The 24,195-nt window shown below is 39.6% G+C and overlaps 1 protein-coding gene across 6 annotated transcripts in view; it reads right to left on the reverse strand.

Moving 5' to 3' along the window:
• Positions 1-814: 814 nt before the first annotated feature.
• The window catches only part of PIK3R1 (phosphoinositide-3-kinase regulatory subunit 1), an 85,368-nt gene continuing 61,987 nt past the window's right edge, over positions 815-24,195 (reverse strand). For 4 of the 6 annotated variants that reach the window (XM_032279316.1, XM_032279326.1, XM_032279330.1 and 1 more), the window contains 12 exons: positions 22,857-22,988; positions 21,842-22,043; positions 21,570-21,649; positions 9,833-9,935; positions 9,019-9,117; positions 8,734-8,914; positions 8,380-8,505; positions 7,524-7,666; positions 7,112-7,288; positions 6,948-7,016; positions 6,101-6,271; positions 815-5,022 (listed from right to left, as the gene is read on the reverse strand). In XM_032279316.1, the coding sequence (XP_032135207.1) occupies positions 4,833-5,022; positions 6,101-6,271; positions 6,948-7,016; positions 7,112-7,288; positions 7,524-7,666; positions 8,380-8,505; positions 8,734-8,914; positions 9,019-9,117; positions 9,833-9,935; positions 21,570-21,649; positions 21,842-22,043; positions 22,857-22,988 (1,673 nt within the window). In that variant the 3' untranslated portion in view covers positions 815-4,832. Of the gene's footprint in view, positions 5,023-6,100; positions 6,272-6,947; positions 7,017-7,111; positions 7,289-7,523; positions 7,667-8,379; positions 8,506-8,733; positions 8,915-9,018; positions 9,118-9,832; positions 9,936-11,368; positions 13,434-13,481; positions 16,269-21,569; positions 21,650-21,841; positions 22,044-22,856; positions 22,989-24,195 lie in introns of those variants that run through there. The other 2 variants (XM_032279352.1, XM_032279348.1) reach the window with 2 other exon arrangements.

Below are 24,195 nucleotides of genomic sequence, written 5' to 3' on the forward strand. Positions count from 1 at the left end.
AAAATGAGGGTCTGTCTGACAGGAGCAAGAGCCTAGGGTGAGACACCTAAGCCAAGGGCAAAAGATCCAGGGAATATAGTTCTCTGTGGTACCAAACAGAGCAGGGGGAAAGCAGAAAATCAGTCTTGGAGCTACCGCCATACTAAGAAATATTAGTGATTATTGGCCTGACAGTAATTATTTGATGTCCCTCTCCCCTGTTACCAGACCGTGTCTTCAGGCCTAGGCCCTCACTGTGCCTACATGTAAAGTGAGCATCATATACATGCCAAGTGGTATTGCCTTAAGTCCACTAAGCAATAAAAACAAATGGGGAAGTTATCCACAGTAAGACTTGTCTATCTTGACTAGGTGATACAGAGTACCAGCTGCATTTGGGGGTGTAGCTTAGCTCCCTGTCTACAGCCCCATGTCATTCCTCTACTTACCGTCCCTGTTCTGAGTGTTCAAAATATGCAGACCACACAACAGAGACACAATTCGATGATTCTCAAGGTTTGGGGATGAATGTGGAGGAGGGGAGAAGAATTGAGGGGTGATGGGCATTCTAGTTTTCCTATAGCAAGAACATGCCTTGAAAGGACATCACCCAGAGGTATTTCCTCATTTAAGATGGTGAAATTATGAACAATAGGTCAATGTTACTTACATGTGACCAATGTCCTTTTCACTTTACAAAAAATGAGATACTGTAATAGCAATCAAAGAGGGTGGATAGGAGACAACAGAAATAGCAGCAACATCTATAAGCCAAAAGACAGAGAACTGTTTCAGAAAGATTTCTTAGGTGATAGGTGAAATTTCAACCCAAAAGTTAAGTTTCAAAACAACCTTTATTCTGTTTGAAGATCTAATACAATGCATTAAAGCAACTGAAAACAAGACGTAGCTCCATTGAATCTATAACTTGAACGAAATGTCAAGGAGGCACACTACCCCCACCCCCACCCCAGTTGCCTTGTGAAGGCAAAATTACAACTGACCGTGACATCCTCCCTCTCGTCAAAAGACCAACTTTATTTTAACAATGTCATATAAACAGATTTGTAAAAACATTGACCAGATTGTAGCTTTAAAAAATACACAGGTATAAATGAGTTTTTTTTGTTTTGCTTTTTTTTTTAAATATATATATATATATATAGCAGCATCCTGGGCAGCTAATGCTATCTCATGGTGACAAGTTTCATGTTAAGTTGGATAGTCATTCTAATTGACTCAATTCCATTTCCTCCCCGCCCATAATACCAATATTTTATAGAACTAGATTTTTAAAAAATAAGAATTTAGCATTTTGGAACTTTGTCCCATGTGAGATGTTGTGCTTTAAACTGCCCCTTTCTAAAATGACTCTAAACTGAAAACAGATCTCAGGGTCTGCTTTTCAACTAACCTGGATACCATGCATAGCAAAAGCACAGTTGTTAAAACCAGCAGAATTTTTCTTTCAGAGGAACATCAGTAGGACTTCCCAAACATGTTACCAGTTCATAACCAGTTATATGACAAAGCAATTGGTTCCCCACAGTGACAGCTCACATAAACACATTTTGACTCAACACACTAAGAACAAGGATTTCCAAGCTAAGCAAGTCACCCAGACCAGCTCCCTAAAAGGAGTAGCTTTTAAAAACACAAAAAAGCCAAAGAAATACAAACTTCTCACTTCACTTGCAAACAATTTTCATCTTTGTAAGACAAAACAAAGCAACTTCAAAGGGAAAAAAGCCCATACACATATATAAGAATTGTACTAGACATTTGCTTGTTATGTACTTGAACTCAACTACTGTGGATCTGTTTTGGCTGAAAGGTGTACTGGAAACACAGTCCATGCACATATACATATATACATATATCAAAGGCCGTGAAGTTGTCAGATGTTGCAAACACATGCTTTTTGCCTTTTCACGTGGTTATGATCTCTTGTGTGTGTAACGTGAGGTTCCAATGCTCCCACTTCTATGCCCTATCACAGCCTCACTGCAGCTTAGCTTCTGGCTTTATCTTTAGGATGCTACACTGGGTGGAAAAACTGACGCATGGATAAAATCACGTATCAGGAGTGCCTCTGCTGTGTCTATTCATACTCGGCCGTTCAGATGGTGTTGTTAGGAGGGCTGTCTGATAAAACCCAGAGTGCCCGGCTGGCCAAATAGCTAAAAAGACAAATGCTGTGGGCAAGCTACACTGCAACCAAGGCATTAGGCAGACTAGGTCTGGTGTTAACTCAGTCGCATGGAATGATGGATCCTACTTTGCTGTTCAATGAAAGATCTATTGCACTTACGTTTGTGGGATGCAAAACTAAGGCAACTGCCTAAATACCATGTCATCTTGCAAAGAATGTTGAAGCAAAAACATTCACAAAACTGTAGCTTTTAATAAAAATATTAAATCCCAGATCTTATTATTTTAGAAAACTTATTTGTATGTAATAGCATACATTTGCTACCAAAAAAAAAAAAAAAAAAATACCCACAAACCTAGTTTAAAAACTATCCACTGAGTAACTGTTAGACTTCTGTGTGATATGGAAGGATATCACCACAATAATTTTAGAGCAGAGACACAGACTAAAACCAGGGAAATCGTCAGTTGTCCTGCGATGAGAGGGAGATGGTCAGATCAGTAAAGTCAAGTTTGAGGACTGTCTTGCTGTAAGACTGACTTTTGCTTAAGTATGAGTAGCTTCATGTAAAGAGGAAAAATAATACATTCTACAGATGATTCACTCAGCTGCAAGACTGATCCTTTCAAAAGGAACAACATTAAAAAACAAAGTAACAGAAAACCCTCACCCTAGTACTTGAACAGAAACATAGCTGTGGGTACATCTAATATGGAGAAGGGGAAATTTGAAATTGCAGGATTTCATTTAACCTACTAGGGTAGTGAGCATGATTACGGTCGCTAGTTAGTCTTTATTCCAACACATGTACAGTTCCCACTGAACAAACCAGCTTTTACCTATCTAAATCAGGGAGAGAGACCTCTCTCTCTTGCCCTAAACTGGAAAGATTAGGCTAACGCTTCCTTTTCCCCCATGGTGAAGCACGCACAAACAGTGATTTGGATGAATGAGGACTGCTTTGGGTTCCTGCAATGGCCATGATGTTAGCAAGCTCCACAGCCCAGAGCAGTGACAGTACGATTGTGTCTATTTGCTTATGTTCTAAACCGAATGGAAAGCTAGGAAAGTAACCAACATCCCACTAAAAGTATTATTTCAGATCATGCTTTTCCTAAGATGAGTATCTGCTGGTTGTATGGAGAGTCTAATGTGACAGAGATTATCCCTTTAAACCAGTGTTCTAAACAAACTCGGCACTTCCTTCATAAGAACTGAAATACCTGACCAGCCACACTGTGTTAGAGTTACAGTAGGTTTGTAATTGTCATTAATTAATTGATAACAACTAGCAAATCAAAGTGAGAAAAGACTGAAGAAGAAGCAACTTCACTTTGCAGTTATTCACCTCTCTAAATCATGAGAAAGTGCATACAACCTTGCCTCCCCTCCCACCACCCCACCCGATACATCCCTTCACTACATCCCCTTCCCTAGATTCAAGAAGTTCACAATTCTTTATGAAATAAACTTTGCCAGGTACCGTATTTTGAGTCTTAAATCAGCATTGTTGGACTCAGCAATACTTTGTCATATTCATATATCTTTTTCATTTCTTTTTTTATTGAATAAAGCAGCTTTGAAGCTTATCAGGCACTGCCCAACAAAACAGTCCAAAAAAATCTGTTAGGAACTTTTTAACCTTGGGCTAACAGCCAAGGACTCTGTACAAGAAAAACTGTAAAATAGTTCATAGTTTTAATTCTGAAGCCATTTTTTTTTTTTTTTACTGGCATCCTGTACATTTCTTTTTAAAAAAAGGATAATAAAAATGAATATTAACAAAAATCCGGGACAACAATATTTTCAAGCAACAAAAACGGGTGGGGAAGCTTATTCTGAAGGTACATTTAAAACTGAAATAAAAACTTAATGAAAATTAAGAATTGCATAGCACTGTGAATTTAGCCTTCAGCAAAACAAAACAGAAGCTATTTGGTATTGATACAAATCCATCTATTTGATAGTGAGTCATCCAATATTATGTACATATTTTATATACTGAATGTCATTTTAAGTCTTTTCCAAACTCCATTTTTCTGTTACTGGGTTTTTGTTTTTTTGACAAGTTTAAACACTTTCTGGCACTTTCTATGACACAATTTCTTCTGAACATACGTGAACTGACATTCTCCCAAAGTGTCCCTTGTGAGTGGAAGTGCCTTTCTGCTACATATCGTTCATTTGTTAGAAAATGAAATAATCCACAGTGCGACGTGTCTGGCTCCACCGTGCACAGCAACATCCAGGCTAAACCAGGCTGGACCGAACTTTCTCAGGCCAGGGTTCTTCTGCCTCTCTCTCCTCTGGTCTCCCGTGTCCCAACTTTCAGCTGGTAAAGCTTCAGAAAGCATTAACAAGCACCATGGTTAAAGGCCTCTTTGTCCCTGCAGGCAGAGATTTTTGCATTTCTTTTTCTCTTTGTGTTGTATGTGGTTGTGGCTTTAAATTAAACCAAAGAAAAAAAGAAAGAAAAAGAAAGGATAAGCACTCCAGCTTAGAAACGTATGGTCACCACACAGCCCTAGGCTGCATGTCTTCCCCTACTTCTTTTTTTGTGAAAGAAAGCTCTAGTCCCATCCGCAGACAGATGGCTTCGTTTCTGCAGCTCAATTCACAGATCAGACTGGAGAGGAGCCCTTTGCTTTCCAGAGGCCTCAGGGTGGCTGAACTTCAGGAGAAGGATCAGAGAGTACGCGCTTCATCGCCTCTGCTGTGCATATACTGGGTAGGCTAGTGTGACGTTGAGGGAGTCGTTGTGCTGGACGAGGGAGGTGTGTTGGTAATGTAGCACCAGTTCTTTCAGAGAGCTGTACAAGTTATAGGGCTCGGCAAAGCCATAGCCAGTCGCTGTTTTGTTTATGACACAATGCTTTACTTCACCATCCACCCTAGAGAGGAGAGAAGGAAAAACTGTCTGTTGAGCTTGTCCAAGACAATTCACAACTCTACAGGGCGTTTTTAATAAAAAGCATCACTGTGCAGTACGACTCTATGCAGGCCAGCCTCAACTTGGGGAAAGGGTCCTAGGTTACTGTAGACTCCTGGCCCTGTCACACTGTAGACATTTGGCTGGGTGCTTGGGTAGGTAACCCAGCTTCACTGACCTACTGTATTTTCATTTTTTAAATGGTTTAAAGGGAAGACAATAGTAAAATGTAAGACAGTTACTTTGAGAAATGAGACCATGCCTGTAATATGCTTGAGAGACTGTCTGGCATGCAGTAAGCGTGCAACAAATGGTAGCTTCCAGCCATCATGAGGGCAGCCATCAGCACTGCCCCATGACGAGCAGCATCACTGTTACTCCCCTAATGATTATTCATAGGATTCCCTCTTTCTGGCTGCACAACTCTCCATCTCTGCATGTGCCCTTACACAAAGTCAGGACCAAAGTAGCCTTCTTTGCTGTAGGAATATTTCTCTCATTCAATGAAAGGTGATCATGGAGTATAACATACTTTTAGAACCATTCCCTATGAGAGGACATTTATTTCTCTGAAATGGTGATGTCAGTGATCCAATGTTTGTGTACATAGCTCAAGGATAATGATCAGAATCTTTTCTTTTTGACCTGTTCCTGAGGAGTATTTTTCCTGTAGGTTATGTTCTCAGTGTAAATTACCTCAGATTCTAACTACTGTAGCCCTGAGAGGCCAAAAAGGCAGGCATTGCCACTTCCATTTTAAAGAGGAGAAAAAGACTTAGCGACTTCTCATGATCAACTAGCACTGAATTGGAATCCGAACCCTAGTCTTCCAACTAAACAGGTTTCTATTAGACTGTATTAACATCTACTTCTGGCTAAACTTTAAAATGACATGTTTGCTTTGTTTGCTCTTCTACATTATGTACTGTAAGCGTATTCAAGGCTAAAACTATTTCCAATCTTTGCCTCCAAAACCCAATGAGCGCATGAAACATCTCTTCATGAGATGTTGTAAAGAAAAGTTTGCTGGAGATACATACACTACAGAGCAGGCGTAGCAGCCCTGTTTACTGCTCTCCCGGACAAGAAAAGTGCCGTCTCGCTTCCCTCGCAACAAGTTTTCAGCTTTGTTTCTGTTGCTGCTTCCGACATTCCACGTCTTCTCATCATGATGGGGCAAATCTTCATCATCTTCCACCAACGAATATTGGCTAGGCAAACAGGAGAGAAAGTTTCTAAATGAAGAGCAGGAGCCATCAGTCCGCCTTGCTGCCTTCCCTAGGCATACCTCCCTCACTTTCCTCCTGGCTCCTGCCCGTCCCCTACAAAGCCAGTCAGACTGGCCATCACATGCCTGCCCTGAATTTTCCTCTCCTGGTATTCAGCCTCCAGCGCAACCTCCCAGGACAAAGAGTTAGCAATCTTGTACTATTTCTGTTTTCAAGCAACCACACTCAGGTACCTGGGCAGAGTGGAAGGTATTAAAACAATCTTGTTGATCCAGTTTAGATCAGGAAATTGACTAGGAAGATTGCCAGTTTTTGAATAATTCAAACACTGTATATACTTAAGCTTTAAAACATATTAAGCATAATTATTTTGTCTCTGATTGTTCCAAAAATATCTTGGGATTTTTCAGATGATCATGGACATCATTACAGACACAGAGTTGTTTCACAGTATTATGAGTAAAAATAAATCCTAGTCCTCCTTAGTTAAGCTTTCTTTTTTTTTAAAATTCTGGATAATGGCACTGAGTTCATACATTTTCTCCTACAAGATATTCCAAACTCAGTAAAATTCCTCACTTGTTCTAAAAACAAAGCAAGTCATGCATTTTCCTAAAATGAGAAAAATCTTCTATCACCATCTTTAGTAACTACTTACTCTTCAGTGTTTTCATTGCCCAGCCACTCGTTCAACTTCTTTTGCCGAACGCCTTTTTGAGTTAACCACCTGAAAAACAGTTTTAAAAAGAAAACGCATGAACTCATCCTGAACTGTAGCAATCACCAATTGTTCATGTGTAGGGTTCCATTTCAAGCACTTACATCAAGTATTGGTCTCTCGTCTTTCTCAGCTGGATAAGGTCTGGTTTAATGCTGTTCATACGTTTGTCAATTTCTCGATACTCAGCTGCCTGCTTCTTCAAGTCTTCTTCCAATCTTCTTCTACTGTCAATAATTTCACTGATTCGAGACTTCAACTTATCGTAATTATGCATAATCCTGCAGGCAAGAGAAATGCATTTGTTATTACCTGGGTACATCACACACGGTCCCCAAAGTTGATAAAAACTTTCACTATGATTTTCCAGCAGTTTTCCTTAGGTGAAGCATGGCTTCTCTTCCTGTCATTTTTAAATCATTCAAAGCACAGAAAGCAAGATCATCTTTAAATGGTTTTAGAGGATTTTGGTTATCTCTAGCTCAAGAACAAGGGAAACACTTATGGTTCACTAACCTTTGTATTTCTTTCTCATTCCCTTCACGTTTAAACTTTTCTATGTATTCTTTGCTGTACCGCTCTTGGGTCTGGCACTGCTCTTCAAATATTTTTATGGTTTCATTAAATGCTTCAATAGCTGTCCTTTTCATTTGGATTTCCTGCAACATAATTTTAAAAAGATAATGTCACACCATTCATAGAACAATTTCCTACTGCAAGACACTACGAGGACATTTGATCTGTATTATTAGCAGGATGGGACTTGAATTCATAAAACCCATTAAAATAGTATCCCAGAAACAAATATTTCCTCTGGAGAATTTTCTCAATCTATGAAAAATGATTACTTGGCAATTTCCTCCAGTTTTTGTCTTCTTAAAAGCTATTGTAAAAAGCTATCGTAGTTTATAGCATCCCTGTTGTCCTCTACTCCCTCTGGCATTTCCAGATACATGAATGATCAGCAAAGAGTAATGGTCTAGAAAAATATGGCAGTAAATGCAGCCCCTCCTTTTCGTGGCAGGATATATGTTCATCGCTAAATCTCCATTTCAGGGATTAGAGAAGTCTGTGAAACTTCCAGTTATTACTAGCTTCCAATCTAAACAGGATCCTTCTATCAGTAACTAAATCAACTTGAAACTCAGTGACTGCTTCGGTTATCATGTGAACTTAATTATTCTGATACTTATAATTTTTGGTTAAAAGGTTCGGCATATTATGCTAAAATAATCAACAATGATTCATAAATAAATGATCTTGCCCCACTGCATTCATAAAAACTCTCAATCTTTTAAATTCTTTTTTCCATGTTAGTCTTTTAAAAACTAAAAGTTCTAAACTTTTAATCTGATTTTCACAGAAAACTCACCTGGGATGTGCGGGTATATTCTTCATATAACCTATCATATTCCCGACTTTTTTCTTGAAACTGAGTGTTATATTCATGTAATTTTTTCCCTACAGCTTCAATATTATCTTCTTTGACAACTTGATCCTAGAAAGATTAAAAATCAGAGGGAAAAAATAAATTCAATAGATAAGGTATTTAAGAATTGTTTAACAAAATACCTGACATGGAAGCATCTTTAAAATTGCAATTATGTGATCACAAGTATAAAGTTTTTTAGACTTGATTACATGTAATTCATCTATTTCAAATGTTCTCTGAGCACTGAAAGTATCTTGTCTAAACATCATAACTGGATAATTCAGTTTTTATTACCTGTTGGTATTTGGATACTGGATAAAGTAATTTCACATCCAATTTGGGATTATACTGAGCTAGAGATTCATTCCGGTAGTGGTTTATTAGTTCAACCACAGAATTGAAGGTTAATGGGTCAGAGAAGCCATATTTCCCATCTCGATGAAATATTTTGATTAATTTGTTATTTCCCCCTTTCCTGTAAAAACAATATAAAAATAAATGTATTAACATTTTCTAATAAAGAAATATGTTTTAATATCAGCCCAAAGACCCTAATTTCAGCTATATTTCCTGGCTTACCTTAGTGTAAGAGTATAATCGCCATGCATTTTAGTAGACGCATCTCGTACCAAAAAGGTCCCATCTGCTGTATCTCGAAGTTTTTCATTCACTTCTTCCCTGAAATAAAAATGCAAGACAATGCTCACCCTGAGGTTTAGTGACCATAGGTTTAAACAGACTATTTTTTAGAGCAGTTTTAGGTTCATGGCAAAATCAAGTGGAAAGTACAGTGAGTGCCCATATTCCTCTTGCCCACATAGACTTAAATAATTGCATTTTCAGGGCTTACTAATAAGAGCTTACTAATAATTTGTTTAAATAGAAATGTTAGTAATTGCAGTCTCATATCACTTTCACTATTGGTGTATCTGTGGAACTAAGTTTTTTTTTCAACCAAACATTACAATCTGACAAATTAGCAGAGAAACTCATGATCTCAAAAAGGTTTCTCCAGCCTTATTTCCCCTTCTCAAAGCTAACATAAAATGGCATTGTTTTCTTACTGTGTTTAAGACAAGAATTCTCAGAGCTGTGCTTAATAGAGAGAGTGCCTTCACACTCTGTTCTTAAGCAGTGCCACTTCAGCCTGGTGCTTCACTGACATCTCTGTCAATAATGAAACTTCCTGGGTATTTAATTTCCTGTGGCATCCAGCACCCACAGTCCTCCAGTGCTCAGTGACTTTTTCTGGTCGTCTTTGGAAGAGAACCAACTATGCTTCATGCTTATGTTGGATGACATCCTAAAAATGGAACTTAGCAAGCTGGTGCTTTTCTTTCTCTTAATCTAAAACTCTCTGTATCTAGTGAAAATGAGGTTTCTGTAGCCTTACCTCGAGATATCTCCCCAGTACCATTCAGCATCTTGTAAGGACATATTGTTATTCATACCGTTGTTGGCTACAGTAGTGGGTTTTGGTGGTTTAGGAGGCAGTGCTGCAGATGAAAAAGAAAAAGTTGTTTGCAATCCCAACTACGTTAGAACTAAATTTCTTTAGATGAATACTTTCACTTTAAAAAAATAGAAAAATTAGAGTAATTGAAATATATAGCATTAATTCACAATTCCATGTAACATGGAAGATACTTTTCTTAAAAAAAAAAATAAATCTTTCAGAGCACGGCTCAAAAAGAGATGAAACTGAAAAGGAGAAGAGAGAGAGAGCCTTAGAAACTAACAAATAAATTGGGCTGGCCATGTGAATAAATTTCAAAGTAAATCCAGAGTCATGACATTTGGTACTTCTAGATTCTAGACATATGAAAGTTTCATGCCTGGTCAAATCCATCCAAAGAAACTATGAACATATGAGTAGCAGGAATAACATGACTTGGCTTTAATTTCCTCTTCTTATTTAATTATGAAAGACAAATTTGGTCTGTGTCCTCCACAAATGGTGTTGCAGTAATAAAAAGGCTCATCTACAGCAGTATGTTTTAAGAGGAGGAATTGGGTTTCTCTAATCTTAGTATTTCAGGCACTGTTCTGCCAAAAGCCACTTTCAGAAACTCATCTGTGCCCTAAATCTCTTTAGTATTCGTGTTAATATTCTGTTGGATGAATTATGCTCTATATGTCAGGTCTGATTAAAAATCATATCCCCCTTCCTCAATGTCAAATCGGTATTCATATATACAAATTGGTGACAAATAAAAGACTGCAATATTCCTGAATATCTTAAATGGCGGGGGGGAGAGCTAACATTGGAATAAAACAACTTAGGAAACAAAATAAATCTAGAATTTTTAGATAAATCCTGTCATAAGTTTTAAAGCACTGTTACTATTTTAACTTATGCAAAAATAATTTCAGGTATCTACCAAGAATATTTTACAAAGACCAACACTCAATAATGGAAAGTCAACTTCTTTTTTCATTATAATATCTTAATATAAGAGAGAGCAAGCAACGTCTCAACATCTAGAGAACTGAGTTGTAATCACTGCTACATTTTACATGCTTTCTAAAGTACCAAGTGTTATCACTGCAAAGTGCCACACTGTTCTCATCCACTGGCAACAGAGAAAAGCAGCACAAAGGAGGCATCATTTTAATTACAGGGACAATATACCACAATATAACTCACCCAGGGAAGGATCTTGATTAACAAAAGATACCAGTGAAAAACTGGAGTTCAATTCATATCCGTTCAAGTAAGAATAAGCATTTACCACACACAGCCTGAGCTGCTTGCTTCCACAGGCAGTCAAACAATCTGTTTAATTTTTAAGCCATGAACAAACTAATTTTTATCAATGAGACAAATTAATAAAAACAGAAATCTAAAAAGGATATTTTACAGTAGCTTTCAAAAAATTAAAAAAGCCACGAAATTAACTAGCTCTCTACAATAATACCGCAGTATTACCTGGTGGATCCATTTCTATATAAAACATCAAGTCTGTGCCACAATTTATATCTGTCTTGGCATATTCTAAATCCAGGTCTTCCATATTCCAAACAGTATTGTACATTTGTGCAAGAGTTTCCTTGGCTGAGCTCAGTTATAAGAAAAGAGTCCGGCTTTCTTTGTAATGGTGTCTTGGAATTCATTTTAAAACCTATAAGGGGCTGCACTGAAACCTATTACATCACACGCCCCAGCCAATCAAGTCAGAAAAATGTCACCAGACCACTCCTGCTTCATCAGTTCTCTTCTATACCAGCCTTAACATAATCCCAACCTTCCTGAGAAGCTACATTTAACAGAACTGCAATATATACATGCTCATCCTTTCAAAAAGGTGTTTAATTTGACTGTTCTCCAGCAGCGAGTTTTCTAATTCCTTGTTTATTACTCCTTGCAGCATGGTACGCTCTGCTGCTGGCAGGTTGACAAAAGCTGATATGCTGCAGCTCCGAGCTTTTTCTCCCCCTCCTAGTGCATCTGGGTATATAGCCCAGTCATTCCTTGGTTTAAAAAATCTTAAAAGGTATCAAAAGGGTATACTTAAGCTGTATTTTATAGTCCTTAGATATCTCTCATATATAATAAAAGCAGAACAGACTACTCCTGGTATTTAATTTCAGTCCTTCATAATTCACTGAAAACCCAGAATTTAAATAACATTGTCACAAATGTACCACATTAGAAAGGACAGTTAAAAGAAAATGTGGAGAGATACAATGTCCTCCTCTACCAAACATTCCAAAGTTAAAACTAGACTTTATATAAACAATGAAAATTCGACATAGGAGTGCAGATGCCTATTAGTAGAAATAATAAATTGTCAACATTATGAGAATTTTAATGTGATTCCCTAACAAAACTGGGCAAAGAAAATGCTTCTTCCAAAAAGAAGGGGGCTATAGATCAGAATGCAGAGTACAGGCATATTTATCTATGCAAAATATTTCACCGATGAACCCATCTTCACTCCTAATACTGCTGGAAGGGGAGGATGATGTAATCACTTTTTTTTTTTTTTTTGGCTTTTTCCCCTCTATCTCAAATGCCTCGCTCTGGGGACAAATATTGCTTCTTAGCACTACTTAATATAAGGAAATCAATTTCTTTATAAATCTAATGATCAATTTCGGTTCTTCAAAGTCATTCTGCATAAAATCCTGTCACCCTTACAGAAGCCTACTGTACATTCTCACTGTGAACTAATCTCTATACATTCACAATACTATGACGGGGGGGAGACCTCCTTTTCTCCCACGTAAATGTGGCTCATTTAAAAAACTATAATGGGCTCTGTGATCTATGTACGCGGTGTATGTCACATATTTGTGTGACCGTTTAAAAAAACATAGAAACCTTTGAGATTTAGACTTTCTGTAAAATTTGAGATCATAAAGTATATTTAAAAAGCAGACCAAAGGCAGGGCATTGTGTTCTCTGACATCCCCTGTCTAGTCTAATTCATTTTCCCATTATTGTCCCCTCCTACCCTCTCCCACTTAAACTTTTCTATTTGCCTAAGTTTAGATAAACTTGAATTCAAATTCAAATAAAAATGGTAAAAGCGGTGGTATGCCCTCAGATAAGATTCAGAAAAAAAAAATTCTTTTTTAGTTTAATAAAAATGTCAAGCCTCCCCCAAAGCAAGGAGTCAAGTTCTCTGAGCAGCTGTGGCTGGTATAACAGCCCAGAGGGTCAGTCCGTGCATTTGGGAACCCTTGTTGCGAACCAGTCTGGCTGCTGGATCTCCTGTGGCAAACTAACCCAGGGAGAAGGCAGGGAGACAGGTGATTTTCCATGGCCGCTCTAAGCCCTGGCCTGGCACCAACTTCCAACCAAGCACATTGTAATTAGTACTTTCTTCTTGTACTTCCAACCTAAACCCTATCTTTCCCTCCCACTGCCCACTCGAGGACAGGGGGAGTGTCTCCCCTAATCTCCCATCTGTCCTCCCCAGGCAGCGCTTACAGGGGCGCACGCACACACACGCACTCCAAGACAAACTGCAGAAAGGGACCGCTCAGATAAACCACAGGGAAGGAACAGAGAAGTGCACAAATTCAAAGCAACTTACTTTGCAGGTTATGCATTTCAACGGTTTCCCTTTAAAATGCCTGTATCCGACAGTGAAAAAAAAAATCCCCAAAGCTGTTCTTCCACCAAGTGGACCAAGCCCCCCGCACCTCCCCCAGCCGGCTCCCTGCGGCCAGTGCTCCTGCCCGGTGCCCTCGAGTGCGCGCAGGAGCGGGGGTGCCGCTAGGACCCTCCGGGCGCGCACTGTGGCCCAGCTCCGCTGCTGGGCTCGTCCCTCCACCCCACGCCCCGCCCGGCAGCGCGGCCGGCCACCCGCTGCTCACTGCCGGCTCCTCATTGAGAAGCCAACTGGAGTTCGCTACTGTACTGGGGAGGGAAAGAGCCCAGGCGCTCGCTGGTCTCCCTTAGATAAAGATCGCAGCTTCATGATTAACTTGGGCAGGTTCAAATATTTGCTGAGCTAGGGATTTCGGGAGGGGGAGGGGAGCCCCAGTCAAACTTGTCATCGGCTGACAAGTGGCCAATGCAAGCCCAACTTGCTCATTTTCGCCTGGGAAATGAGAAGGCCATTGTGAGGGGACCTAAAATAGTCTCACTGGCTGCTGAGCGCGCTGGCTGGCTCGCGGGGCTCAAGCAGCCGACAGTGAAGCGAGGCACTATGCACAGCCAAACACAGGAAGTGGCTGAGCCAGTTCAGCAAAAAATAGAATCAAAGCCTCGCTTGTAAAGGCCTGAGCCTCTCGGAACAACCCAGTGCCTCGCTCGTGTGTCCACCTCCTGCATCTCCTCTCACACCAGCACAGATCGCCCTGCAGGTGTAACAGGAAAGTCCTTGTGAGCAACTCGGGCAGGGAGCAGATGACAAAAATGTTCAATAGTAAGTAGTAGGAGGGCATCCTCAGGACGACTATTACACTCCACACCACATACATACTATACGCCACGATCATATGACGATTCAGAAAGAAAAACTGCGGCTATTTTTATGAAGTCGATTGCAACTCGCATTTAAATGTCCATATGACCTGCTTATTAAAAGGTGTGTCTACATTAGGTTTATGTGCCAGCTAATGCGGTAAAGGATTTAAGGGCAGAGAAGGGCATACCTTTCTAGTGGATGTTTACCCTTTATTTGAGAAAGCGGCAATGGACCAGACTTGTGATTACTGACTACTATTGAACTAATTAAAATTTTATCTAAGAGAATTTTCAGTTGCATCAGCATAGATAGCTTTAAGGTTATTCAGGGAATTGTAACACAATGTAGAAATCACCAATCGCCAAACTTTACACCAGAAAATAATTTGGAGATCACTTCAATCAATTCCTTCATGCTACAAAGGGGGAAAAATCTGACCCAGAGAGGTGAAGTGGTTTGCACAAGATTATAGCCCTAAGACTAGAACCCAATCTTCACATGGTTTCAAAGCCCTTCTCTACTCACTGTCCCTGCTCCTCACTTCCCTTTGCTAGAGAAATTAAAAATGGACAAAACTGAAGTTAATCTTTTAAGCCACATGCACAAAATTTCACACCCCCAAAAAAACTCTGGTTTGTTTTCTATTTTTAGCTTGCTTACATTAAAACAAAACAACTGCATTTCGTTGCCTTTGAAGACATGGGTTTTTTTCAATAATAGCCTCATACTCCACATGGGAGAGGGATCCAGCGGTCCCATAGAGTCCACACAGGCCAGCAGCAGAAACCACCTTCAGGGTTAACTGAAATAGCTGGCAAGTGCTGCTAAACCCATGATGAAAGTGATTTTACAAACTTTCCTTTCGTGCAACTGATATATTGAAAAACTTTCCCAATGGAAATAACAGTCTATAAGTGAATCTGCCATCTGATCATAGGGACATATGGTTAGTTCAGAGAATACCCTTGCATCCTGAGCTGCATAATCTTGCCCTACTTTTAAAAATAGCCTTTCTAAAGCTAGAAACGTTGGAAACATCAGTCTCCTAAGCATACCTGTCTGGATCCACATGATGTTTCATGTCAAAACCTTCTAAGATTAAAATGCTCTGTTAAGTCCAACAGTATATTTTCTGTTTCAGAAGAAAATGAGCCACTGGAAAGCAGTACTCTCTCAACGTACAGAAAGTCAGTCTTGAAATAGATTGGAAAAACTTTGCCTTTAACAAATTTCTCACAATATGTACAATTATCTACCAGAGAGGTCCTATTACGAAAGTGTGAGCTGAATCTTTTTCCCCTTGAATTTTCATGTTTGAAGAGTGCTTTGCAAGACACATGCTCTTCATTAGCTTAAAAAAGGGAGCCCTCTGCTGGTAGAACTGAATCAGTAATTCCTGCTTTGGGAGAAAACAAACTTTCTGTATATTTCGTTTTTCCGAATTTGACAGGAGCTAATGCACATAGTTGTATTACTGTCACTTGATCTATATGGCTAACAAATAATTAGTAAATCAAAAGTACAGATGTCTTAATAACTTGGAAATTTTTTCACAAAGCTGATAGTCTTTCAGGAAAACTTGTATTTTAATGTCAGCATTTCTCTGGGACCTCAAAGACCTAGACACACTGGAAAACTAACTAGATATTCTGGATTCTTTAAAAGAATATGTATCATTTTTCCTTTCCTCAAAGTTTTGTAAAACTCATTTCAGAGGAAAATAGAGGCCATTATTTCACTTCTCAGCAGATATGGTGTAGTCAGGAAGATGTCTTTCGATCCTTAAACTGTTCAAAAGTTACAAACTGAATACCATATTTCATATGTGCAAATCATCAGCAAGTGGCGAATGTCCCACAAATAGCTTTCAGCCTAGAAAACTTCTTGTTGTTGTGAGACATCACTTATGAACAAACACCATGAAGAAAAGAATAGACGGGCCGGGCGCAGTGGCTCACGCCTGTAATCCCAGCATTTGGGAGGCCGAGGCAGGTGGATCACAAGGTCAAGAGATCGAGGCCATCCTGGTCAACATGGTGAAACCCCGTCTCTACTAAAAATACAAACCATCAGCTGGGCATGGTGGCACGTGCCTGTAATCCCAGCTACTCAGGAGGCTGAGGCAGGAGAATTGCCTGAACCCAGGAGGTGGAGGTTGCAGTGAGCCGAGATCGTGCCATTGCACTCCAGCCTGGGTAACGAGAGCGAAACTCCGTCTCAAAAAAAAAAAAAAAAAAAAGAATAGACAACAAAAATTCATGAACTAAAAATCTTCATCTAAGGGTAAAATGAATACCTCCCTTCAGATTTTTAACTTAAGACAACTTAGAACAGAGGGCATGTTAGGGTAATTCAACGTATTTGCTTCATATCCACTGGTCTTAATTCATGTACTAAGGGAAACGTCCATTATAAGTATCTAAATAAACCCAGGTTTACATATGTGCGTAAAATCTGACACATTCTACAAGGTTTCTGAAAAGGCATACCCATTGCTTAGTGGAATAAAGAACTCCTCCCCTGCAATTCTCCCTCAGATTCTTGTCCCTTGAGACAAAGAGAAGTCTGCACTGTGAAAACAAAAGTAAAACTAACTATACCCCTCCAACACATACATACCAAAATACCTGTTTCTCTCTTTCAGAGCACAAATAAAAATGATTGTTTGATAAAACCCTAGTGTGGCCTGCCTGCCTGTTCTACACATCTTAAAAAAACCTATAATTTTTCAAAATTTTATTTCTCACCTTTGAAACAACGCTCTAATGTCGGACCACATTTTAAACCCAATAAAAATTAAATGAGAGAAAAGTAAAACTCTTTGAACATCATTTCCGTCTACCTTACTGCTTGTCTTTAGTCTGGGTTGAGAACCAAGCCAAGAGCATTTAAAACAAGATTTATGAATCAGGCTCTTCAGGATGAATGTTTTGCAATGTGCCAGTGGTTAAAAATTAACTTTGACAGGTGTAGAAGGGCAAGGGGGAGAAAGAGTCATTACTCTGGGCTTGAGGGTGCAATATTAGACTTCAATTATACTACATTAATATTTCTGAATATATCCATGAAATCTGAAATATGTAAATACACCTATAATGGGTTTCGTTCAAAGGCACCCTGTGTTAAAAAGACTTGGCTTTACCTTGGTTGCTCTGCAGAAATCTGTTTTACCTACCTAAGTATTAATTGGGTAAAGACAACACAATGATTCAAGAAAACTTGTTTAGCTTTAAACATTTGCGGTACTTTTTAGTAACAAACAGAACAAACTATCAAGAAAGTTCAGAGAGCTTACTCTGTGCCCTACATTTTCCAAATCTTAGCTTCCCTCCATAAATGGGGAGAATCCTTATTTCACAGGATTGCTGAATGCATTAGATGTGTTGATGTGTGACTACTCTTTGGAAGTTCATCAAAAAATAAATTATTTAGATAATTATTATGCTGTACCTAGTTCTCTGCTAGGAAGAGCTCAAAAGGAGAAAAAGCCTTTATCCCTGCCCTTTAGAAATGTAATTAAGTAGATTAATAGGAAAAACTATACACAGTTAAATATAAGATGACAAGGGGCTTAAAGGCATAAAAATATTGAATAGGTAGACAACCTGCACATAAAACAGGAGGAGGACCTGCTTGAGTGCAGATAAAGTGGATGGCACTGCTTGGGGCAGATACATGTGGTCATATATTTTATGCACTGTGCAGAGGCATCTGGGCAAGATGAAGGAGTGGTGCTGAAATCTAGGCTGCTCCAGTCACCAAGCCACATAGAGAGGAAGGGCTTCATACAAAGGCACCTTCCTCCCTTCAAGCAATGTACCCACATCAGGGTGGCAGCTTCCCAGAGTGTCGCTTTTAGCCCTTATAGGCACCTAGAGGCCTTAGCTCTGCTGGCTGGAAACATGGTGTCAGTAGGGAAAATGGCCTGACAGGATTCACACAACTAACAAGGAATGGGTGAACTGAAGAAGTAAGACCTGCCAAATGAGGCCAGCTCCCCTAAGACCTCAAAAGCTAGAACTAATGCTAGAGTAGAAATTATCAGTTCATTAAATCTCATACCAACCCCAGGAGAGAGGCATTATCCCCGTTCCAGTATGGAGAACAATTTGGAAAAGTGGAGTTGCTCAAAAGAGTTGAGATTCCCATCCAGATCCATCTGAGTCAGAAACCCACTGTTTTTTCCACTGCATGTCTCATGGAGTGATTTGGAGCCTTATCCTGAAAACTGTAACACTGTCTTGACATTGTTTACTATATATGAACCACAGGGGCTAATTTCACATATTTTTAGTTTATTACATGCTGGAAACTTGAGAGAAGTTTTTGATTGGACACTAAAAGCAGTCTCATTGCTCACAAAGGTTCTGAAAACCCAGGCAGCAGGTCATGGCAGACAGAACGAGCTGAAGTCTAGTGGGTGGCTCTTGAGCAGACCTGGTTTTGGCCCATACTGCCCGGGGAGCATGGACTGAACCCCTATTTGTAAGCCTCAGTTTCCCCATATCCAAATTGGTAAAGTTGGATAATGCTTTCAACTCTAAAATGATGCTTCTTTGTGATACTACCACTTAAAATATTTACTGCTTTTGTAAAATACCAAGCCATTATTTTGTACTTTGCAATTTATTTTGAATGTTTTTAAACTCCATGCATCAAAATACTATTTCTCCTTTCCCTATTCAAACTGTACCTATTCTTCAAGACTCATTTCAAGCCCTATTTCTTCCATAAGCCTTTTCTGTCTACTCCATTACCCTAGAAAGTCACGAAATGCAACTCTAAAGTTCTTTTTGTACTTAGAGTTATGTGTACTCCCACCTAGCATTTAATTAGATACTATGTGCTAATGGGTCTTATTTAAACTGATACTTTGCCTTAAAAATCATGAGCTTTATCATTTCAAGTTCTACCTGGTAATAATTAGAAACGCTGTCTATCTGCCCCATAACGGAGTCTTGCTTTTTTTTCCCTTAAATATCATTCAGGTACTCATTCGTGTTCACAGCAAGTTAGCATTAAGTAACTGTCTGATGGCCATTCGCTGGAGATGGAAGGTGCTGTGCTTTCAAAGTTCTCTGTCTGGTACTAGCGCATGCTGTGGCAATGCTGAAGGACTGTAGGATATTACTGCATTTTTTTTTTAACCAAGCCTAAGAATAATTTCTACAAACCAGGCTGCCCTACCAGTCATTTGCACTGGACCCATTCCTGAATACAAAGATGTTCTGGATGGGGGACGTTTTGTTCCTGGGGTGGGCAGTACAATGTATGCACGCATGAGAGATACTAAAACATCCATTTAATTCCAAAGGGCCTATACAAATCATACAAAGTTCCTGGGAAAATGGTTCAAACTAGAGTTTAAAACCTACTTGGATTTAATTTTTTTGAAGAGGCCACATAAATACTGGGATGATCTAGCAAATGTTCAAGGCTTTGTCATTCTTTTGCAGAGCTGATGGAACTAATCCTCCTTAGAAACTGGCGCACCAATTGCTCAGTAGAGAAATGTAGGGTCCTTTGACATATCAAACAGCTTTCTGGATGGCATTATGAAAAGAGTGCAGATATCCATTTTTACTTTGGTGGAATTAGGCTGAAACTAACAAAGACGTTTAACCAGTTGACACCAGTCAGGCTAATGAAACTCTACCACTGATTCTACTATACCTTGTGTAGTAGAAATTTTCCAAAACTCCATGTGATAAATACATTTGTGGGTATCTGTCAAACCCTGTCTGGCTTTTGGCTTCCATGTGTCTCCTCTCTCTAAAGAGGTGGCCACTGAAAAGACCAGGACTACCCCCACTAGTCCTCCTCTGAAGGCAGGGTCCAGCTCCCCCAGTCTCTAACATAAACCCCAACTCAACTGCCACGTGCCACACCCCACTCCATTCGTTTCCACTAAATCCAAAGGCAGCCTCTGAACACCAGCACAGAGCTCCCAAATCCATTCACAGTGACCTGTGTACTCACATGAGATGAAGCCTTTTGGCCACCCCCTGGACTGAAATCCTAGACCCTACCTGTTGACGGTCTCCTTTAACATAGTCTACCTAGAATTCTGGGGACCCCTGTTAAACATTCTGCTTGCTGTGATTTGGAACATCCCATACTTGCCTTATCTACTATACCTGATACCTCTCTCACCGTTGGTACCATATTTTGGGCCTGTCCACAGAAGCCTTTCCCAATACCTGTGTCTTCAGTGGTTACCTACCCCATTCTCTATCCCACCCCCTGCAGGTGGGTTTAGAATCTAGGCCCTAACCTCTCTCAGTCTGCCCCATCCAGATGCAAGTAACCAAGCCTGGCTGTGCAATACCCAATTAAGAAAAAGTACAACTGAATTGTCCATTGCACGACGATGAAACTGAGTCCCCATGCCTGCTCATACAAAGATAAATATGGTAATCTGTGTGGATTACCTATAATAAAGAATATATTCATGCAGTTTCATTTAAATTCCAGGCAGAAATTAAGACTACAAGCAACACCTTCTACTGGTCCTGAAACTTCATGTGTAGGACTCTAATCACTATTCTACATGACTAGCGTCGATTAGCTAACTTTTAACTGGCATATAGCAAAATGAGGTTGTTTAGACTTTCCGCAGAATAAAAATACATCAGTTTAAATTAAATGCATTGCTAACATGGTCTACATTTCCTGCTTTGTTAAATGGCTAATTGAACAGCAGCCTGCTTTCAAAGAAGTGTCTGGCTTGCTCGAACCTGCTGCAGTGAACACTCTGGTTTCATACTGCTCACATTATTGAAAGTGTTTATTTTGACAGGCATTTCTCAGCATACCCACTTCCAAAAAACACATTCTAAAATACTTTCAATTATATAGTAATTATAAATCCCCTACTTTATAAGTATTAGAAAGAAAAACAAAAATGTCAACAGCTAAAATAAACTCCATAAATTTCTTCAACAACCTGAAGCATAAATGTTGAAGGGTACAGGGAACTCTCCCCCAACACCAAGATAATCTAACATCCACAAATGTTGAAACTCAGATAATAATTAATATATACACTACCACTCAGTTATTTTTTCTTTAAATCACAAGGTAACATATCACTACCAACTGTAATTCCATAAGAAGTTGGTGTTACTTCAGAGGAAGTTTATGGCCACCATTTTTTAAGGCTCCAAAAAATGAACAATGAGAGAATGTTAAATGTTCAAAAAGCATTACCTGGTGCAGGCTGTCGTTCATTCCATTCAGTTGAGATTAAAATTTCTATAACTTTTATGAGGTTTTCAATATTATCAGAGCTGCAAGAAAGAGAGTTTTACTAGAAACATTTTCCCTAAAAGCACACTCATTTTCATTTATATACACTCAAGTGAATGTGTATGATAGCATCTGCACATGCACCTCTGGAGTAGTACATTTAGAATACGCTTTAATGACCAATCCATTTACCCTCATCACCCCAAAATACATGTTTGTCTCCTTTCACTTACCTGGCTGCTGAGAATCTGAAAAGCATAGGGCTGAAAATTTCAGAGAGAACTCTTGCATTCAATAGATTTTTGCTGGAGGTTTGAGAGAGCTTGAAGAAATGTTTTAACAAATACTGAAGCGTAAGCCAATACTGATGAGGTATGCTAGGTGACCTAATAAGCTTCTTCAATAGCTGAACATATTCTTCAGAGCTTTGTACTTCTACAAGTTTAAAAAAAAAAAAAAGAAAGAAAAAAAGAGAAATGAATAAGAGACTATTTCTAGGTATCAGTGAACAAACACCTAGAAAAGTTCTGTTCTTTCTTCAAGCTACAGGAGTCATTTAAAAAGTTGTTGAGAGAAGCATGCAGTACATCTGTCCTTCTCATTAGAAAATGCATTATGAGAAAGTAGAAATCTCAGGTCAAATGGAAATGCAAGAAGCTCGGTGTATAAAAAAACCACAAGCTGTTCAGGGTGTACTGGCGGCAACCTACCCAGTATTGAGCAACTTCAACTGTGATTGGCTAACTTAGAGGAGAATCAGATAAGTATAACAGGTTTTAACCTTGAAGATTACGAACCACAGTTTCCTGTCCCCAGAGCACTTAACTAAGCCTCAGCTCCTAAAACTGAGAGCCTTCTTCCCTGAACACATTCTGTTACAGCCACTCAGGGAAGATGACAAGAATGTCCCCCATCACTGGATCCTAGTCCCAGTTCCCTGATTCCGACACTAGTACTTGGAACCACGGCCTTCATGATGTAGCAAACTTTGTTAAGACCGATAGCTTAAAGGTTGACAACGAGCCATTTCTGATTCTGACATGCAGATGGGCTTCCTAAGCAAATGAGAATCTGGGTCTTCTATTGGATGCTTGGGTGGAGAAGGAAATTTGAGGCGGTAGTGTCGGGGGGAGGGACAGGTTACTACTACTATTTTCTAACCACTATCTCTATATATGCAACACATATACAAGCACAACTACATCTCCACATGTGTTCAATGAGGTTCTCAGAAGAGAAAAAACAAACCTTGAGCTAAAGAAATCATTTCACTGTAAACGGCTGCCGGAATGACAGGATTTGGTAAGTCCAGGAGATAGCGTTTGAAAGTGTCTGCCAAAACATGCACATCTATCATTTCCAAGTCCACAGAGGCCGCATCTAGGAAACATTTTAAGAAACATTTCAGACATTTATTTCATAGAATACATCAGTTGGGCCAATTTTCTGAGCAACTGACTCAAGTATGACAAAAAAAAAAGCAATATGATGATATAAGACACAAAGTATTTGTTAGCTGTATTTCTTATAGGGGTTGCTCCTAGCATTTGGGGTAGAACCATTTTTCCTGTGGAGGTCTTTCCAATATATTGCAAGCATTTAGCATGCCTGACTGCCTGCCCCTGATGCCAGTAGCAGACCTCCAGACAATGGGGCAACAAAAAATAATGCCCTTGCTGTGGGCTGAATTGGGCTGCCTCTTCAGTGGTTACCTACCCCATCCTCCATCCTACTCTAAGCCCAAACCCCTAGTGCCTCAGAAAGTGGCCGCATTTAAGTTCAAATGCAGCCATGAGAGTGGACTCTAATCCAATCTAACTGATATCCTTCTAGGAGGGGAAATGAGGACACCGAAAGTCACACTAGGGATGCAGAGGGACAGAGGAAAGACGATGTGAGGACTCAGTGAGCAGGCGACCACCCACAGCCAAGGACAGAAGCCTCAGGAGAAACCAAATATGCCCACACCTTTATCTCGGACCCCTAGCCTCCAGAACCACAAGAAGTAAGTTTCTGCTTTGTAAGCCACACGGTCTGTGGTAGCTTGTTGTAACTGCCCGAGCAAACAAATGCAGAGCCCAAACATTTCCTAACACACTCTGAGGGGGATTCTGCCCTGACTGAGAAGGGTTCTAGCTAGGAATGGTTAGTCACATAGTAAATATTTCCTAAAACCTCAACAGGAAAATTTTAAAAATGCATATTCCCAGATTTCCTAAGACTTGAGCTGATATATCTCAGAATTCACGTAAATGTCACCAACAGAGTGATGGATTCAACAGTAAGATACTACAGAATTTCACAAACCAATCTCAAGAATATCCATGAAAAGAATTTGAACATTTTTAGAATGTTTCTCCCTGATTCTGGCTGAGTATTACTAATCTAACCCGTGGACATCAGACTGTCTCAGAAAATAAGATGAGCATATCTGTCCAGCAAATCCCTCAGCTGGGAAACAGGTCAAGGGGTTCAATAATGGGGGCAATACTAATCAAAACCACCCTCCAGGCACTCACCATGCATGGCACTCTGAGTACTTGGGTTAGACAGACACAATGCCCAGCATAAAGAAAGGATGCTAGAA

This window comes from Sapajus apella, unplaced genomic scaffold (genome assembly GCF_009761245.1).
Source record: "Sapajus apella isolate SASKATOON/1434 unplaced genomic scaffold, GSC_monkey_1.0 scaffold1, whole genome shotgun sequence".
In the NCBI taxonomy this organism is placed as follows: domain Eukaryota; kingdom Metazoa; phylum Chordata; class Mammalia; order Primates; family Cebidae; genus Sapajus; species Sapajus apella.